At 32.3% G+C, this 18,196-nt stretch overlaps 1 protein-coding gene, 1 long non-coding RNA gene and 2 pseudogenes across 2 annotated transcripts in view; 2 read left to right on the top strand and 2 right to left on the bottom strand.

The window, feature by feature from the left end:
- The window catches only part of LOC120219477, a 30,182-nt gene extending 27,152 nt beyond the window's left edge, over window positions 1-3,030 (top strand). Inside the window, exons 8-9 of the mRNA XM_039216297.1 lie at window positions 2,515-2,602; window positions 2,687-3,030. Of these exons, the coding sequence (XP_039072228.1) occupies window positions 2,515-2,602; window positions 2,687-2,695 (97 nt within the window). The 3' untranslated portion in view covers window positions 2,696-3,030. The remainder of the gene's footprint in view (window positions 1-2,514; window positions 2,603-2,686) is intronic.
- A 3,464-nt stretch (window positions 3,031-6,494) lies between these two features.
- On the top strand, window positions 6,495-8,802 carry LOC120219260 (annotated as a pseudogene).
- Window positions 8,803-15,895, bottom strand: LOC120219479. The gene is made up of 3 exons (XR_005525309.1): window positions 15,882-15,895; window positions 9,596-9,598; window positions 8,803-8,980 (listed from the first exon to the last, which is right to left on the bottom strand). It is a non-coding gene; the product is annotated as an uncharacterized LOC120219479 (long non-coding RNA).
- Window positions 15,896-16,635: 740 nt separating this feature from the next.
- On the bottom strand, window positions 16,636-18,107 carry LOC120113441 (annotated as a pseudogene).
- Between the last annotated feature and the right edge of the window lie 89 nt (window positions 18,108-18,196).

Below are 18,196 nucleotides of genomic sequence, written 5' to 3'. Positions count from 1 at the left end.
CAAGTGTTGTGTGTGAGGAGAAATGTTCAAACCTTTGACAGAAAAATAAATACTGAAATAAAATATTTGCAAATAAAATAAAACATATAAATATTATAAAAATAATAAATAAATAAAAAGAATGAAAAGAAAGAATTAAAAATTAAATATATAAATTTTTAATTTTTAACTAATAGAGACAATTTATAATTAAATTTTTAAAAGTTTGACCGGTCCCCAGCGGAGTCGCCAAGCTGTCGTAACCGGTTTTCGTCCGGGCACGAAATATTTATTTGGCGGGGAAATTAATGTTAATAAATAATTTTGAAAATAATTTGGGAGTCGCCATCGGCCTTTTGGGTCAGGTAGGTCGAATACCTAAAAATTATTTTTTAAAAGAGTTTTAATAAAACATCAATTAAAAAAAAAATAAACTGATCTGCGTTTATAACCAAAAATTCGTTCTTTTTAGTAATAAAAAGGGATTCGTGGTCGGTTAAGTTTAGGGAAGGATTAGCACCCCTACAACGCCCAAAATTGGTACTTTTTAATTATAAATTGTCTCTATTATTAAAATTTTAAAAATTCAAAAATATATTTAATTTATAATCCTATTCTTTCAAAATTATAAAAAATATTTATTTATTTAAAAATATCCGAAAAGAACTTCTAGGTGCCTTAAGACAGCTCTTTTCTTTGATATTGATAAATATTAATTTAAATAATATTGTTTACTTTTTAATTTTAAAATATCAGAATAGGACATCCAGTTGTATTAAGACTGTCCTTTTCTTCGATATTAAAAATAAATATTTTTAAAAAATACTATTTATTATATATTTATGAACATAAAAATATTTAACAATATAAAAATACAAATATTACTAAAACAATATATTTAAAAACAATAAAATAAATGAAAACATATAAAATAAATGAAGACATATAAAATAAATAACTAAATTATAATAAAAATAAAACTAAATCTAATTCTTAATTAATTGAAATTATAGGGATTAAATATTTTATTTTCTAATTTAATAATTTAGTGACCAAAATAAAATTATCTAAAATTCAAATTTATAATAAAATTAATTAAAATATGAACTAGGGATAAAAAAATTTATTTATTAAAATTAAGGGATTAAATCTGTCATTTATCCTAAATATATTTTTAATAAAAAGGACTAAAATAAATAAAATTAAAATTCGAAGACTAAATTAAAAATATTATAAAATCAATTTAGTGACTAGAATGTAAAATTTACAAATACGAAGGACTGCGGACGGGGTTTAACTATTTCATAATTACGCGTATAGTCCTTCCCGAAACGACGTCGTTCGGGAAGGACTATATAAGTCCCAAACCGGCTGGCCGAAGGGCCAACCATTTCATTCTCATTTCCTTCTCTCTCTAAACCGAGAGAGTTTAAAAAACTCTCTCGCCTCTCTCTAGCTTCCCTCACGGAGGGAAGCCGGTCACGGTCGGCCACCGTGTGCCGCCGTGTTATCACCGCCGGCCACCGTATCCGGTGGCCGGAAAATTGTATTTTTGACACCATTGAATAGATCGGACCGTCCTAAGGACGGTTCCGATGTTCTTTTTCTTTAAATGGCTCCCAATCGGAGCAGATCTATAAATATACCTTCGGTTTTTTCGGTTTTCCGGCGATGTTCAGTGTTTCCAGCGACGGTCAAGGCTTCCTTGGTAAGCTTCTCCCCTCTTTTCTTCTTTCTGTTTTTTTGCTCTGTTGGGATCGTTGGTAGTTTTATATCTTTCTATTTTCTTTTTTTTCTTTTTGGTTCAGTCTCTGTCTCTTCTTGCTGTCTCTGTTTTTTTTTTTTTCGCAGGTGGGGTGGTGGCTTTTATAGCCACCACCGGTGTTCGTCTCAGACCGGTCCGAAGAGGGGCTCTCGGTGAGTCACCGGACTACCAGTGGTGACTCACTGAGTAGCCATGGCGTGGACGGCTGCCATTTTATCTTCTGGAGTCTTCGGTTGGGACGTGGCAGCGGCGGAGGCGTCGGCAGTGGGCCATGGACCACTGGCAGTGAGGCGGCGGCTGGAATTCTGGAAGCATCAGAGGCGGCTGGGTGTGGCTAGGGTTTAGAAACCCTAGCTGAAACCTTACTAATCGTTTAGGGTTTCTGGTTGTCTGGACCGGTTCCGGTTGGTTTGTAACTGGGCGGTCCAGTTGTAATTATTTATTAAATAATAATAATATAATAATAATAATAAATACTAATAATAATATAATAATAATATGCTAATAATAATAATAATACTAATAATAATAATAATAATATTAATAATAATAATAATAATAATAATATTAATAATAATAATATGGATAAAAAATTAATATCTTCAATATGAACACTGAACTTGGTTTGTAAGATATTTTCTTAGCTCAAATATGTACAAATATGTATACCGAGTAACTGATCTATCTTAAAATGGGATTGATCCTTCTTTGAAATCGAACCTAGTGTAGCCAAAACCTCATATTATTGATGTTTTTTCAACCTTTGCTAGTTATTCAAATGAAAAATCGGAAGCAAGGATCTCCGAGGCGGCACCAGCTGATGCAAATATAAGTCTGACACCCGTTGATCCATCTGAGGTACGAAAGCTGATAAAATTTTGTTTATATCTTATCATCTCCGTTTGTTCACCATTTTCTTTATATTTTCCTTTGTTATTTTAGCGGGAGTAAATGATGAAGATAAGCCAAGAAGGATAAAAGAGGAGGATATCTGGGATTGAGACATGACGGTAGAATTAACCCCACCGGCTTTGATGAAACAAGGCTCGGCTGGCCGGTCATCAGGAAATATCACAGAGAACGGGAACTATATGCGTATGCTACGTAATTCCATCTTCTTCTGTTTGTATGTATGAAACTTCTTGTACTTTCTTGAGACATTGTTATCACTAACTGTGGAAAACACATGGCATAGTGCTGGAAATTTTCTATAGAATATGGAAGTTTTTGTGTACTTAAAATCAATTTGTTCCATTATAATTGTTTTTCCATAGTTAAAATCCAAACCTGTTTCCATCACCAGAAATTGTATGGTGCAATGCAGGGCCAAACAACATGGCATTTGCCACCACATGCTAGTAGTGGTCAGGTTTAATTGAGGCTGATATTTTCCCCAGATTTTGATGTTCGCAATGTTTGCTCGGAATCCTTTGACAAGGAATCTGCAAATGAAGGTATCGTCATCCTCAGGTGCTGCAACTGTAACTCTCCGATGTCACACAGGCTACTTTGATGATTCATTATAATATATACACCAATACTATACTTATGGGGTGCGTTTTAATATGAATTTAAACTTTAAAAATAAAATAATTTCTTTATTATGAATTTAATTTATTAGATGATACTTTATTGGGACTGTAAAGACAGAAAAATTTACAAGAGCGGATGATCGGAAGAGAAAGGAAAGTCATTGAAATGAAGACCAAGCATCAGTTGAAAAAAGGAATTCATGACATGTATATAACGTTTATAGGTAAGGATAAACACGTGATTTTATATTAAGAGATAAATTTATAAAATTTTCGGTCTCACTATGCCACATGGAAAGCTTTGAATATGAAGTTACAAATATAATCTTTACTAACTTCAATTATCAATCCACCGAACGAAGATCTAATTATCTCATCATTCGATAAATTAGAACCTGATCCAAACTTTTCATTTGATAACCCTGAATTTTTCTGATCTTGTTTTCAAAATCTCAACTTGGATGACATGTAAAAATAGAACTTTGATAAAATAGAGAGAAACACTTTTCATTATTCTTTATGAAAAAAGGTAGAAACTTTTCTTCACTTTTGAAATTTGATCAAAGAAGAAAAAGGATTAATGAATAAATGAACAGCCTCATGCTTCTTCAACCTTTGCTGTCATCATCCAAAATCAAGTAACCATGTCGTTTGTAGGCCAACGCTTATGGTGGATTCTAAATTCTTCTTTGTTTGACTTAAAAAGGAAAAAATTTGAAAGAAAGAAATGAAGACTTTTCAAATACGAGGAAAAAATCGATAATATCACATAAAACAATTGAATGGGATCATAAGAGAGATGATGAAAAGAGTTCATATAATAATTTCTCTTAAATAGGAAGATTTTTTTGTGTGTAAAAAAATCTATAAAAATCTATGAATAAATAAAGATAAATAGTTTGACCGATCGATAAAACCTACCTGATTTTATCATATTTAGTTTTTTATTGGCTGAAATGATCATACAATTCAGTTGGTAGAGCATAAGGTTCTTAATCTTGAGGTCATGAGATTGAGTCCCATGGAGGGTATTTCATAATTTGGAGGTCTCCTACGAAAGTTGTTCTCAATCTAATGTTGAAGATACCATACTATCTTACCTCTCCTTACCCAATTACATATTACATATGAGAATAAGGGACATTATTTTAGTTTCTTATTGGCTATTGATTTCCAATTTAGTTTCTTTATTTATCGTATAAATGCACATATTTCTAGAAAGTATGACCTGTGATCATTGACTTACACAGACTCGATAGTCTAAAGTCAAAAGTAGAATAATTGTTAATTGGAAAAGACCTTTTGGAAAATACAAGAGATGACCGCCAAAGTTGCATTGATTCCGGATTAAAGGGCAAATAATAATTGAAATTTATAGGTTTAAAGTGTTAATAGGTTTGATCCAAAAATAAATAATTAAAGTATTATTTTTACTTAAGATGTTTTTAATCGTAATAATTATTTAAGTATTATTATTTTATTTGAGAATTTAAACTATTTTTGAATTAATATCATATATTAGTTCTAGTTATATGGATAAAAAAGTTTAATGTTTTTAATTCAAGTTATATATATCATTCATTTTATGTCTAAAGTATTTTTTTTCTCAAGACAGATGACTAATTTGTATTTTATGTTATTATTTTAAATGTTTGAACCATCACGATCGTCTGGATAATTTATATTTTAAATTGTTTGGCCCATCACAATATATAAAAAGTGTTTTGGCGTTACTATTCAATGTATTTGGCTAGTCACGACAAACAATTGACGACCACCATCTTATTTTAATTTTATTTTTAAATTATTTTTTATATTTTAATAATGATAAAAAATGTCACATCATTGAATAATAATAAGATAATTCATAGTGATCAAAATAAAAATAATTCAAAAGTTTAGTGACTAAATTGAAGAAATTGAAAATATGATGAGTGAAATATGAGAAAAGTGAAGTTTAGTGATGAATGGTGTAGTTTACCCATTCTCTATGCTACTTATACGATCATTCTAAACTATACAAGTATTTTAATTATTTAAGTAAATGATAGGTATTTAAAATTAATTAATTAATTATAAAATAGCACATTTTTTAATATATAGTGTCACGATAAATATATATCATATAAGACTTATCGAATGAAAAATGAAGATATGGATGGAACTCTATGTCTCCCTAAAAGATTATTAATCATTTTATGAAGGGTGCATTTTGCAAGTGGTGTGATTCCTCCCCCATAAAACCCACTTTATTTCACATCGAATAAGATTATAGAAATAAGAAAATGTTTTTTTGTTGATAAATCTAGGAATATTGTTAATGCTGATCACGATAAATAAATGAGACAACATAATTACTTAAAATAAATTACACTTTAGATCTTGAGTGTATTAATGATTACAAGAGTAAATGTTTAATTTTTATTAGTTCACAATAAATTAATATGTTTATGTTTATAAAATTCATAAATATAATCAAGTAGATGTATATCACTAAACTTTGTAAGCTTAGTGTTTAGATTGTTTTCGTTCAAATGTTACAAATTTTTATGGATCACGATGGAACAACGATATCATCTGATGAGTCATAACAAAACATTAAAGCATACTAATGATATTTAAGTTTGTATATAGATGTTAATATTTTTATTCGAGTCATGTTGTAATATTTATTTATATATTTGATATTTTTTTTCAAATAAGAGTTATGATTTTTATATTTTTCGTTTTTTATAAAAACTTTTACAATTTTGAGAAATACATTATTTTTTTAGTTGTGAAGTTTAAGGTCACTTTAGTGATTGAATGTGGCATTCATAAATTCGATAATAAATTAAGGTCGGATTTGAGTGTTATAAGAATTGTTTGGTGGTCAATTTAGTATGAATTTAAATTTTTTAAATAAAATATATAAATATTTTTTAATTTGTTAAAAAATAAATATATAATAAAGATAATTTGATCAAATATACATTTCAATAATTTTTTATTCCTTTAATCAAACACAATAATCTTACATTACTGTTAAACCAACTAAACAAAATAATATAACATTTTCAATAATCATATTCTCTGATAATCTTACATTCTCACGAATAATCTTACATTTCATTAATTAAAAAACACCTAAATATTTTCATATCTGTGCTTATAAAGCACAAAATAGGCAGCCTCCTTCCTACTACACTACCACTTCACACCTCCACCACTGTCACTATCGGGCCCCCACAAAAATGTCGTCAACAGAGTCTCTCATCCTCCAACTCATGAAATCTCCGCCGTCAAATTCGGCAACTTCAAGCTAAAATCCGGCATCTTTTCACCTATCTACATAGACCTCCGCCTCATCGTTTCTTACCCTTCCTCCTCCGCAAATCTCCCACTCCCTCCTGTCCTCTCTCCCTCCAGACACTTTAACTCATCTGTGGCGTCCCTTACACCGCCTCCCCATAGCCACCTCTATCTCTCGACACCTCCATCCCCATGCTCATGCGCCGCAAAGAAGTCAAAGATTACGGCACCGCCAAGTCCATCGAAGGCGTTACGAGAAGGGCCAGGTTGCCTGGTGGTGGAAGACCTCGTAACGTCCGGATCATCGGTTCTGGAACGGTGGCGCTCTTCGATCAGTGGGTATCAACGTGACTGACGCCGTCGTGGTCATTGATAGAGAGCAAGGCGGGAGGGAAACGTTGGATCAGAATGGAATTAAACTCCATGTCTTTTACTTTGACGGAGATGGTGAAGGTTTTGAGAGCGAAAGGGAGATTGGAAGAAGAGATGGAAAATTTGGTCATGAAGTTCCTGGAGGAGAATAAGAAAGTTCCTGTGCCTAAGGTTGAGAAAGCGAGGATTAAGTGTTTGGGGTTTGAAGAAAGGGCTAATATGGCTAAGAATCCTACAGGAAAAAGTGTTTGAGATTAGGGTTAAGAAAGAGAGTAATCTCTGTTTGGCTGCTGATGTTTCCACTGCTGCTGAGTTACTTGATATTGCTGAGAAGGTAAGTTTGGGATTAGTTTGTTTGGGATTGGTTTTCATTTCATTTCAGGAAAATTTCGAAATTTTCTAGGGATAAAGCTAGATTTTTTGTTTTGCGTTAATTTTTTTCTTGATAAAGCTGTAATTTTGGAGCATGTGGTATATGCTTGGTAACTTAGGCGGCATAGTTCAATGACATATATATATAAATAGTTTTTATTGAATGTTTTTTGTATGATAAACTTTTCTGTTTTGCTGATTTTGTGTCTCTGCTCAATATTTGAACTTTTATGCAGGTTGGACCTGAAATCTGCCTGTTGAAGATCATGTTGACATTCCTGATTTCACTCCTGACTTGGGTCTAAACTTCGTGCGGTATATATCAATTGTATGTTAAATGTCTTCTTATGCCTACATATCCCGAGCTATGGCTGTTCTTTAGAATTCTTTTGATTTTCAATGGGTATAACTGTGTTGCCCTTTCTTTCCAGTTTCTGCATTAGTTAAATTGGTGATGGATATGGAGAAGCTATATCAAACTCCATTGGATTAATGTGGGATTTGTTGAACTGGTGTTTGGTTGATAAGTTGAACTAACAATGCTTTTGTTCTGTATTCAATTGCAGATTGCAGAAAAATATAACTTTATGATATTTGAGGACCGTAAGTTTGCGGACATTGGGAATACAGTGACAATGCAGTATGACGGGTAATATCAGTTTCTGCTGCACAGTTGTTCCTTTGTGCTTTGTATTACCTAAGTCCACTCGGCGTGTTTGCAGGGGTATCTTTCATATATTGGAGTGGGCTGATATTGTTAATGCTCACATTATCTCGGTCCTGGAATGTGGATGGTTTGAAATTAAAGGTTTGTATAATAAGCCTATATTACTTTTAGCTAGATTGAAATAGGGATTTAAGACTGATGTTTCCTAATTTTATTTTGGAACTATTTTAGGGTTTGCCCCGTGGTAGGGGGCTGTTGCTACTCGCGGAAATGAGCTCTGCTGGTAACCTTGCCACTGGAGACTACACAGCTGCAGCCGTAAAAATGCTGAACAGCACTCCGATTTTGTCATTGGTTTCATCTCGGTCAACCCTGCATCATGGCCTGGTGCACGGTAAATCCAGCATTCATTCAGGCAACCCTGGAGTTCAAATGGTAAAGGGCGGCGATAACCTTGGCCAGCAGTACAACACTCCATATTCTGTAAGTGTTTGCTCCGTCATTCATTGGTTCTCCATTTCTGTAAAGCTATGATGTGTATAGATTAGGAACTTTCCTGGAAGTGCATTTGAATATGTTTACTGTAGAAAACATGATGGACGAAAACAACTCTGTTGGTCGGTCGTGCAGAAGACGTGAAATTAGTCCCCCAAAATATGCATTGTATATAGTCCGATTACGAGTTTTAGCAATGGAAGAGATTGATTTTCTTTTCCAGTGGCATTCCTTATATTTCAACTTTAATAACCTAGAAAATGGTATTTCAGGTGATCTTCGATAGGGGTAGTGACATAATAATCGTGGGTCGAGGAATCATCAAGGCAGTAATACATTTCCCTAATAAGATAAGGAGCCAAATTTTGTTGAATCTATGAATTAGCATGTTTGGCTCGTTATATTTGTAATAGACGGTGAGGGAGATCTTTTAGGCTCCGAATACTTTAATCCTGGTTTGCTAAGGCTATGCATTTACCTTATGTTTGCCCCCTTTAATTTTATCATCTAAATTTCACCATATCTTGCAAATCTTCAAGCTTCATTCGTGTTATTTTTTGTACATCTTTCTGATTACTTCACCATAGTTTTGCTTAAAATTAAGAGTAACTACACCGTTTTTGTCTTTCAATTTCTTCAACTTTACTTTTTAATTAAATACAAGTACCAAATAGTTGAAATGTAAATGGGTGTGATGATGTGAATAGGTGAGATAATGGTGTGATGACAAGGACAGATGGGATGAGGTGGGTGCAAGATGACTCAGGGGACTATGTGATAAAACGAATTAACCAAGTCGACAGATAATTTTGGGGGCATCTCTGATCATGTTGATGAGACGCAGAACTATTAAAGAAGGAAACTTCACATAGACCAAGTCGTCAACTCCTTTACTGCGATCACCCACTACATTATTGTTGGTTAGCCACGCCTATTTTCACAGACCAAGTCATAATAACATTTCAGGGGTAAACATAAGGAAGGAAACCCCACATAGACCAACCTCATTTACTGCGATCATCAACTACATTGCTGTTGGTTAATCACAGTTATTTTCATTAACAACTTACACACATAGGAGACATAATTGTTCGAACTTAAGACTTCAAGGGAGAACAACACTTTCTTTAATCACTGAGACCACTTAATACTAACGCAAGTTGGTTTGCTTTCAATCAATAAGGGGAAAAGATCCTTCCGACTTTACTAGGGATGGAATTGGATTCCAAAACCAGTGGTTATAAAGTTTGAACATTGCAACTTGTGTTAAGATCTTTGTAGTGAGCATCAGCAAGTTTTAGTGCAAGTGAAATGTACTCAATACCACATTTGGGATATAGGTGTCGACAAGCTGAAAGTACTCATACCACATTTGGGATATAGGTTCGAAAAATTACTATAAATTGAGGTGTTAGCATTGATAAGCATATAAAGAATAATCGAATAAGAAATAAAATATTGTGTGGTAAATTACTAAGTAAATTATCTCGATTGATGTAATCACTGCATTGAATGATACCTCTTAAGTTAACACTAGGATGGACTGTACCTGAACCTGACTGGTTCTGACCCGATCTAATCGGTCGGGTTATTTTTTAAAAAATTTGGGTTTGGGTCGGTCAGGTTCGAGTTATGGGTGAAAATACCTGACCAATCTGACCCGAAAAATATATATAATTTTTCTTATATTAGAAATAATTACAATAATACTCCTCTATATATTACCTTTTTCAATTAAGTCACGGTTTTATTGACTAAAATATATTTTTTTATTATTTCTAGTCGGGTATGATTTTTAAGTTATATATCGGGTCGGATTCAGGTCGGGTGAAATTTTATTTTGTTCGGGTCATGTCAGATCTCGGGTAGAGAACTCCTTGTTCTCGGGTCGGGTGGACAAAAAACCCAACCCGACCCCGCCCATCCCTAGTTAACACCGCCTCTCCAAGAAATTGTAATTATAGGAGCAAAAAAATCGTTCCAAAAGTTATCATGTTTATAAATACAAAAGAGAACAATTCTTTTTAGGTTTAAAAATTTAAAGAAAAATTCTTACAGATTTTCTCTTAAAAGATAATATGATCGCAGTACTCATGTGTTAACACAAACATAAATACGAATCGAACTACCAGCAGTGGCAGCGGCGCACGCATGCGTGAGTCATATCACTCTATTCTCAGCAAAAACAAAATAAAAAAAAGATAAAAATTATAAACCCATCTAGAAGAACTTCTCTTTCCGACATAGGATTACATGCCTTACCCACTTTAGCATTACCAACAATTAGTTGATCCCCGAAGTGTAATATATGAGGCAGTGAACGTGATTGTCATGACCTTGCGTCAATGGACGTCTGGTGTCAGTATGTTTCAAAGCTGTTGAAATTTGGTTTCACAAAGACACTCGTCATTTCCCTTTAGCCGTGGGGAATTTTTTTTTCCATTTATTTGGAGATACATTGTGTTTAATTCATCTCAATGAAAATGCTGAAAATTTCATTCTAAAATATATAAAATCAACCAAGATTTTAACAATACAATCAAATCATTTACATATATTCTCTATATTGTTCGATCTCTGGTAAAGAAAAAAGGCTGCAAGTACTTAAGCCATGGACATGTTAGAAAGCCTGCTTGGTGTTGGCCTGAAGTTCCACCACCGAAGTGTCATCTTCCGGATGGGTGAGTTATTGCCCTCCTTATTATCTCTTTGTTACCACTGTTTCTCCTCATGTTCTGCCTTGGCAACATGTAACCATGCCATCTACACGGTGCTGAACCCGGTTGGTTCAAACATGTACACCGTCGGGAACTTCTCAAAGACGACGCCGCCGCCGACGCCATGTAATTTCTTCTATGACTCCAATTCTCCTCCGTCACACCTCCAGCCATTCCCGGAGTTTCTTCTAAACCTTGTGTATTTTGTTCCTCAAAGAAGGTCAACTGCATATTGCAGAGTAGGTGAATTGAGAGATTGTAATTAAGATGAATTGGTCATTTTGATTTGGTGAAGCTTATATAGGTGCCATATTCTTTGACTTGGTAGTTCCTGGAAGGCTGTTTCTTTGTGTTGGGAGACTTTGACCAAGTTGTTTTGAGCATCGATGATCATCATGGCTGTAAACTTTTGACGTTGATTTTGATTTTCTTTCTGAGGGAATGGGTTTGAATTTTTATTAGATATTTTTATATATGAATTTGAGCCACAAATTCATACAGATTTTTGGTAGGGAAGCTATCAAACTCATCGACGTGTGCTTGATTAGATTTCAGACTTCCTTTTTAGAAAGTTTATTATATAGCATCAGCGACCACTAATCCACGCTACTGTTGCAAGTTTGACGCTTTCACACCAAATATCTGGTCTAAATAACCCTTATAAAGAATTGGCATAAAAGGAAGATTCGAGAGATTGTTAATTCTAATGACGATTATATCAAGGGTAAACTACATGGGTGGTCCCTTAAATTTTAGTTCATCTGATTTTAGTTATCGATTAAAAAAAAAGAACAATTTTAATCTCTTACATTATCGGTCCGTTCAGTTTTAATCCATCAACCGTTAATTCCTTCTTCCTACTTCCATATCCACCTGAAATGCTTTCACTAAGTCCACCACCATATGAAGCAAAGCGACCAGAGATGAACACCGTAATTATTTAAAGATTCTTAAAATGATTAAATATACTTAGTCAAAACGATTTTTCATCTCATAACACATTTCTAGCTTTTGATGTGGAAAATCACTTTTGGAGTGAAATTATATTTTTATCCTCAAATATTATACTTCCAATTTACAACATAATGTCTAAAATAAAATATTTTATCTTTCCAAAATCACATTTTAACAACAATCTTAAACAATTAAATTTTAAATTACACTTTCCAAAAATACTTTTAAAAATATTTTTTACAACAATTTTAAAATACTTTTCAAAAGTGTAATTAGTTTATTATAAAATGTATTTGGAATAAAAAATATAATAATTATCAATATATTAAGATGCTTTAACCACTTAATTATTGCTTCTTTAGTATATTGTCGAGCATGATGTAAAAATGGGGGGCCATGAACCACCTATGGTTAGAATTTAGTTCAAATCTCATGGTCCAACTCCAAGGCCAGGCCATATCTACACTAGAAGTCTAGATTAACACGTATGGCACCAAGTGCCATTATGTAATGGGATAAAGGCAGGTAGGATAGTAGGCTGCCCCCAACGTTAGGTTGAAAGCAGTTTCCGTGGGAGACCTCCGGCAGTCAGAATTATGAATTGCCCACCGTAGGACTCGATCCCACGACTACAAGGTTAAGAGTGATTATAACAAATAAATCAAAGAAATAAATTAAGTTTATAATGTCATCGTAAAATCATTACCTCAAGTATAATCATAAAATAAATGTTATTTTAGGTTAACACGACATTTACACGTACAATATTGAAGAATATAACATTCAATTGCTCTATTTAAAAGAAGGCCTAGTGTAACATGAGAACCGAGAGAAAATATATGATTTTTGCTGGTAAAACAAAGGGTTAGAGGTTGTTGTTGTTTTTTTGAAAATCGAAAAGAATAATGATAAAGATGAAGTAGAAACTGCTAAAAAATACAAAATAAATAATCAAAAAAGAAAAATTCTATTATTTGAGATTCAAACTTATCTAACGGAAAAATGTATTGATAAAATTATTTTATCTTTTGAAATACATCGATAAAAATAGTATGAATACAAACATGACCTAGACTAGACAGACAAGAATGGTGACATACGTGTATAAGCTTTGTCTCATTTATCAACGAGAGTAAGTTTAAAAGGTTATGTGCTGGTAAACAAAGGGTTAGGTTGTTTGTTGTTTTTGAAAATCGAAAAGATAATGATAAAGATGAAGTAGAAAACTGCTAAAAAATACAAAATAAATAATCAAAAAAGAAATCTATTATTGAGATTCAAACTTCTAACGGAAAAATGTATTGATAAAATTATTTTTTCTTTGAAATACATCGATAAAAATAGTATGAATACAAACATGACCTAGACTAGACAGACAAGAATGGTGACATACGTGTATAAGCTTTGTCTTCATTTATTCAACGAGAGTAAGTTTAAAAGGTTATGTAATAATATAAGCATGATAATAATGAATGTAAACCAATAGTAAAATAAAGAATACTAAGATTTAAAGTCGATAAATTCTTTATGAAAAAATCACAAACAAATAAAGAAAATTTTATTATGTCGAAAAATAGTACAATATGATTCACATTTAAATACAATATAGGGTTTCATTAAGTACAATATGATTTGCATTTAAATACAATTTAGGGTTTAATTAATTTACATATAAAATCCATTCTCTAAGATCTATTTACAGAGATAAATTTCTTGTTTACAATGAAAATTTATTATCTGGATTTCGAGGTGTTACATGACGATAAATTTCTTGTTTACAATGAAAACTTATTATCTGGATTTCGAGGTGTTACATGACATATATACCTACATGATACTTAGACAATATCTGAAGAATATTTAAATATATATTAAACTATTTTCTAATAAAGAAATAATAACTAAATAAATCATTTGAAATTCTATTTAGATATCGGTTAAAATTTCTATACTGAATTCTTGATAATTTTGGTGACACTATAACTTTTGGGATTTGACCATAACGTTTAGGTCGAGTGTAAGAGATTACAACATCTATCTAAAATAATTCTCTCATACGAGTTTAAGAATAAGACACTATTTATATTTTATAACATCTATTAATGGGATTTTTATTGCATAATAAAAAATGTGAAAAGAAAAAGAGAAAGCCATGGCACCAACAATTAAAGATGAATTTTCTATGGTTAAGAAAATATCGCTACAAAATAATTTATTAACAATAATTATAAATAAGTACATAGAAATAAATAGATTAATTATGTTGCTGTAAAAATAAAGTCTTAGAAAAACCAAAACATCTCATTTCAAAACTTTTTAAATTAGTGTCTTACATTGTCAACATTCATTCAACCATTATTATGTGTGAAATCTCAATACTCGAACGAGTTCGCTTACAAGCATTGTTTCGATTTAAATATAGGATAAATTACATATTTAGTCATTTAATTATTCTCGTGATTCTATTTTATCATCTAATTAATTTTCAAAATCATACTAAAAATAATATTTTTGTTTTGTTTTGATCATCTGGCTTTAAAAAGTAATCAGAACTACATACATGATATTTTTTTATTTTCTCTCATGATGACGTGGAATTATCTTATGGTGACGTATTCAACATCATGTTAATTTTTAAAGGCCAAAACGTAACTTATATATGATTTTGAAAAAAAATTTGAGATTACCAAAACAAAACTATGGAAATAGTTGGGTGACTGAGATGTAGTTTACCCTAAAATTAATTAAGTCATATTTACGTAGATCATTTTGTCCCCTATGTGAAGATATACGTACAAGACACGCAGTGGTATATTGTATTTGTATTTACGTATATATATACACACAAACCCAAATAACAAGTTGAATTGAGCATGTGAAAAGAGATTTTAATGGTGAAAAAATCTTATATTCGAAGGAGATTTGTAGGGTTTTAATTGAGTGATAGCGTTACATGGAATATACTTGTTATGCCTTATCAATCTAATGAAAAGAAATGACATCCACTTCATATATCTTGACTATTTTACTTTTATTTTTGACATATACTTTTAAAATTTACAGTTTTGGAAGATAGAAAATAATCGCAACATTAAAATTCGAACTCTTATGCATGATTATATGGAAGGAACAATAAAAGTTTATCACACATCGAGTCATGGCCTCATGGGAGAGATGCATCTTTTATGAAATTTTTAATTAATTTTAGATGATTATAGGGTAATATCTTTTTAAATTTTTTTAATTAATTGACAATGAACACATACACTATAGACGCAACTATTCGAACTAAAAACTTCTAGGAAAAATAACATCTCCTTTTATCACTAAGATCGTTCAATAGATTCACATCTTTTGTGAATTGATTGATGGATTTAGATTTATTTTTCATATTACTCTTGAACATTAACACTCTCAAACTTGGGCAACAAGATATTATCTCTTAGTTAAACCCTATTTTCGTCTTGTTTGAAAAGGGAAATAAAATAAAATTCGTTCTTTACTATAATATTTTTAAAATTGTTACCTTTCATTGTCTAAAAGATCAGCCATCTCTGTCAAGTTAAAAAGGGAAGGAAAAGAAAAAAACCACAGCTTGAATAAGAAAATGAAAACTTTTAAAAAAATATCTACAGATAAATTAATATATATTTTTAAAAATTAGATACTTTTTTTTCTCTATTTAAAATATCAATGCTTATATATGTACTACTTTACCTAAAAAAAGTCACACGTACACGTTCATTATCTATCTATGTTATACGTATATTGTGTATACATTGTTTTTTTTTATGTATATATATATTATTTCAGTTGATTGATATATGTCCAATGATGGAAATAAAAAATAATAAAATAGTAATATGGCCCCATATACGTAAGCTCTCATCAACGAATACTGGGTGTTCGTACCTAGAATTGCTAATGATTTTTATTTAATTATATTATTAGTCAATATTTTTTTTCCGATTCAATAAATAAATTAAATAGGAAAAGCAATATTAAATTGTATTAGTCAATACCATTATTTTTTTCCTAAAGAAAATGTTAAGGTAACCGATCTTCATAAACCTAGCTTTTTGGAAAGAAGGGGAAGAAGATGAAAATGGCTGAAAGAGAATGAAATTCTAAGCTTTTACCCTTTAGGGTTTATGGAGAGCAACCATGATCTGAATATATATATATATATATATATATATATATATGAAAGCCATAACCAATATATTATTAAATATGTGCTTCATCAACATAATAAAGTTCTACAACAGCAAGGATTCCATAAGTTGTATCCTAAAAGCAAAATATTTCATCATTCTTTGCATCTTCTACATATTAAACAGAAATCCCTATGTATAAAATATATTTGTATCTATATAAATATAAATATACCTATATATATTATAAAATTGATTTTTCCTATACATCTATGACCCCCAATAGATGAAATTTTGCAGGTACTACCCTGAAAGAAACATTCAGGCCTAGTTCATCTAATGAAGTGTTTTCTACTCACTTACCTAAGAATCAAAATACAATCTTTATCCCAATCCAAATGCTTCATCACTATTTGGCAACAGTATCAAAAACTATGTTACATGACACTGACACCTTCCAAGCTACTATTGAAAAGTTTGATTTTTGAACTTTTTAAGGTCTACGGAGTACTTACTATCTGGAACTGAATTATGAGTACCAGTTGAGTCCTGGAAGTTGAAATAGAGGCCGATAAATCTCATCTCCTATCGACCCCATCATTGTTTGTTCTTGTTGTTGTTGTTGCAATGGAGGACTTTGTGGTAACTGGCTAAGCAGAGTGGCAATTGAACTATTTCCATCCATCTTCTCCAAGCTTCCATCATCACTTTCACCATGAAATCTCTTGCTTGTCGGTGGCTCGGCTGCGGTTTCGTCGGTCCAAAAAGGTGATGGTAGAGGTAGATTCCTTCTGAGTGGATTAACCATAGGCAACGAACCATTGTTGATCCCACCAACACTGCCCAGTATTCCATCCAACAGGCTATGCTCCTGATGTTCAAGCAATGTGCCAAAACTTGTACCCTTTGTTGGAAACTGAAACTTGGGATTATTTTGGCTGCCAATTGGTATTGAAGGATGTACTGGACCAAGCATGTCATCAAGCGAGTCATCCTTATCATGATCCAATTGTCTCTGCATGTTGTTTTTCTTGTAGATTCGACATAGCACCCAATCGTCAAGCTATTTGAAACAGAAAGGAATCTAATTAGCAAACAATCAAACCCTGAAAAAGAACAACAAAAAAAGTGATTACCCTTAATGAGTTTTGCTTGTTGCCAAAGGCATATCCAGGTGGTCTATTGTTACTCTTACTATCAGCCAGCCTATATTCATGCATAATCCAACTAGTTTTAATCCCTTTAGGGGGCTTCCCCCCATAGAAAACCAGTGCCTTCTTCACACCAACCTTTTGAGTCCCACCGGAAGTCAATACTGGCTTATCGGTTCCGGTAGCCTTCCAGTAACCCGAAGTGGCCGTCCTGTTTGGCCGGACTCCGTTAGGATACTTCCGGTCTCTTGGACTAAAGAAGTACCATTCTTGTTCCCCAAACGTTGCCTTTGCTGGAAAATCCAAACACCATAACTATCATACTCATGTGTAAATATATACCAACTTTGAACAAATTTGCATAAAAGATTGGGATTTACCTGGTAATTCCCATGGATCAAATTTGTATAAATCAACCTCTGCAATAATTGCAACAGGAAATGGATCAGAGCTAGCCTTTTTCTTTAGATAGTGAACCACTAGTTCCTCGTCCGTGGGGTGGAACCTGAACCTGGTGGCAGGTTAGGCTGCTGCGAGCCACTCAACGAGTCGGTGCTCTCCATCGATGCACCCTTCGAATCTACTTATATGTAAAATTCGGTGATGAAATTGAGAAGTTTTGCCAGAAAATTCTGGTTTTTTTTTTTTTAGAGAAGAAGATATGATATGAATGGAATTATTTTTGGTTTGAGAGGCTGCGAATTTAAATGGAGGGCAACAGAGAAGAAGACAAGAAATGGAATGGTG

This window comes from Hibiscus syriacus, unplaced genomic scaffold (assembly GCF_006381635.1).
Source record: "Hibiscus syriacus cultivar Baekdansim isolate YM2019G1 unplaced genomic scaffold, ASM638163v2 tig00110206_pilon, whole genome shotgun sequence".
Taxonomy (NCBI): Eukaryota; Viridiplantae; Streptophyta; class Magnoliopsida; order Malvales; family Malvaceae; genus Hibiscus; species Hibiscus syriacus.
This window is presented reverse-complemented; position numbering and strand designations above follow the sequence as displayed.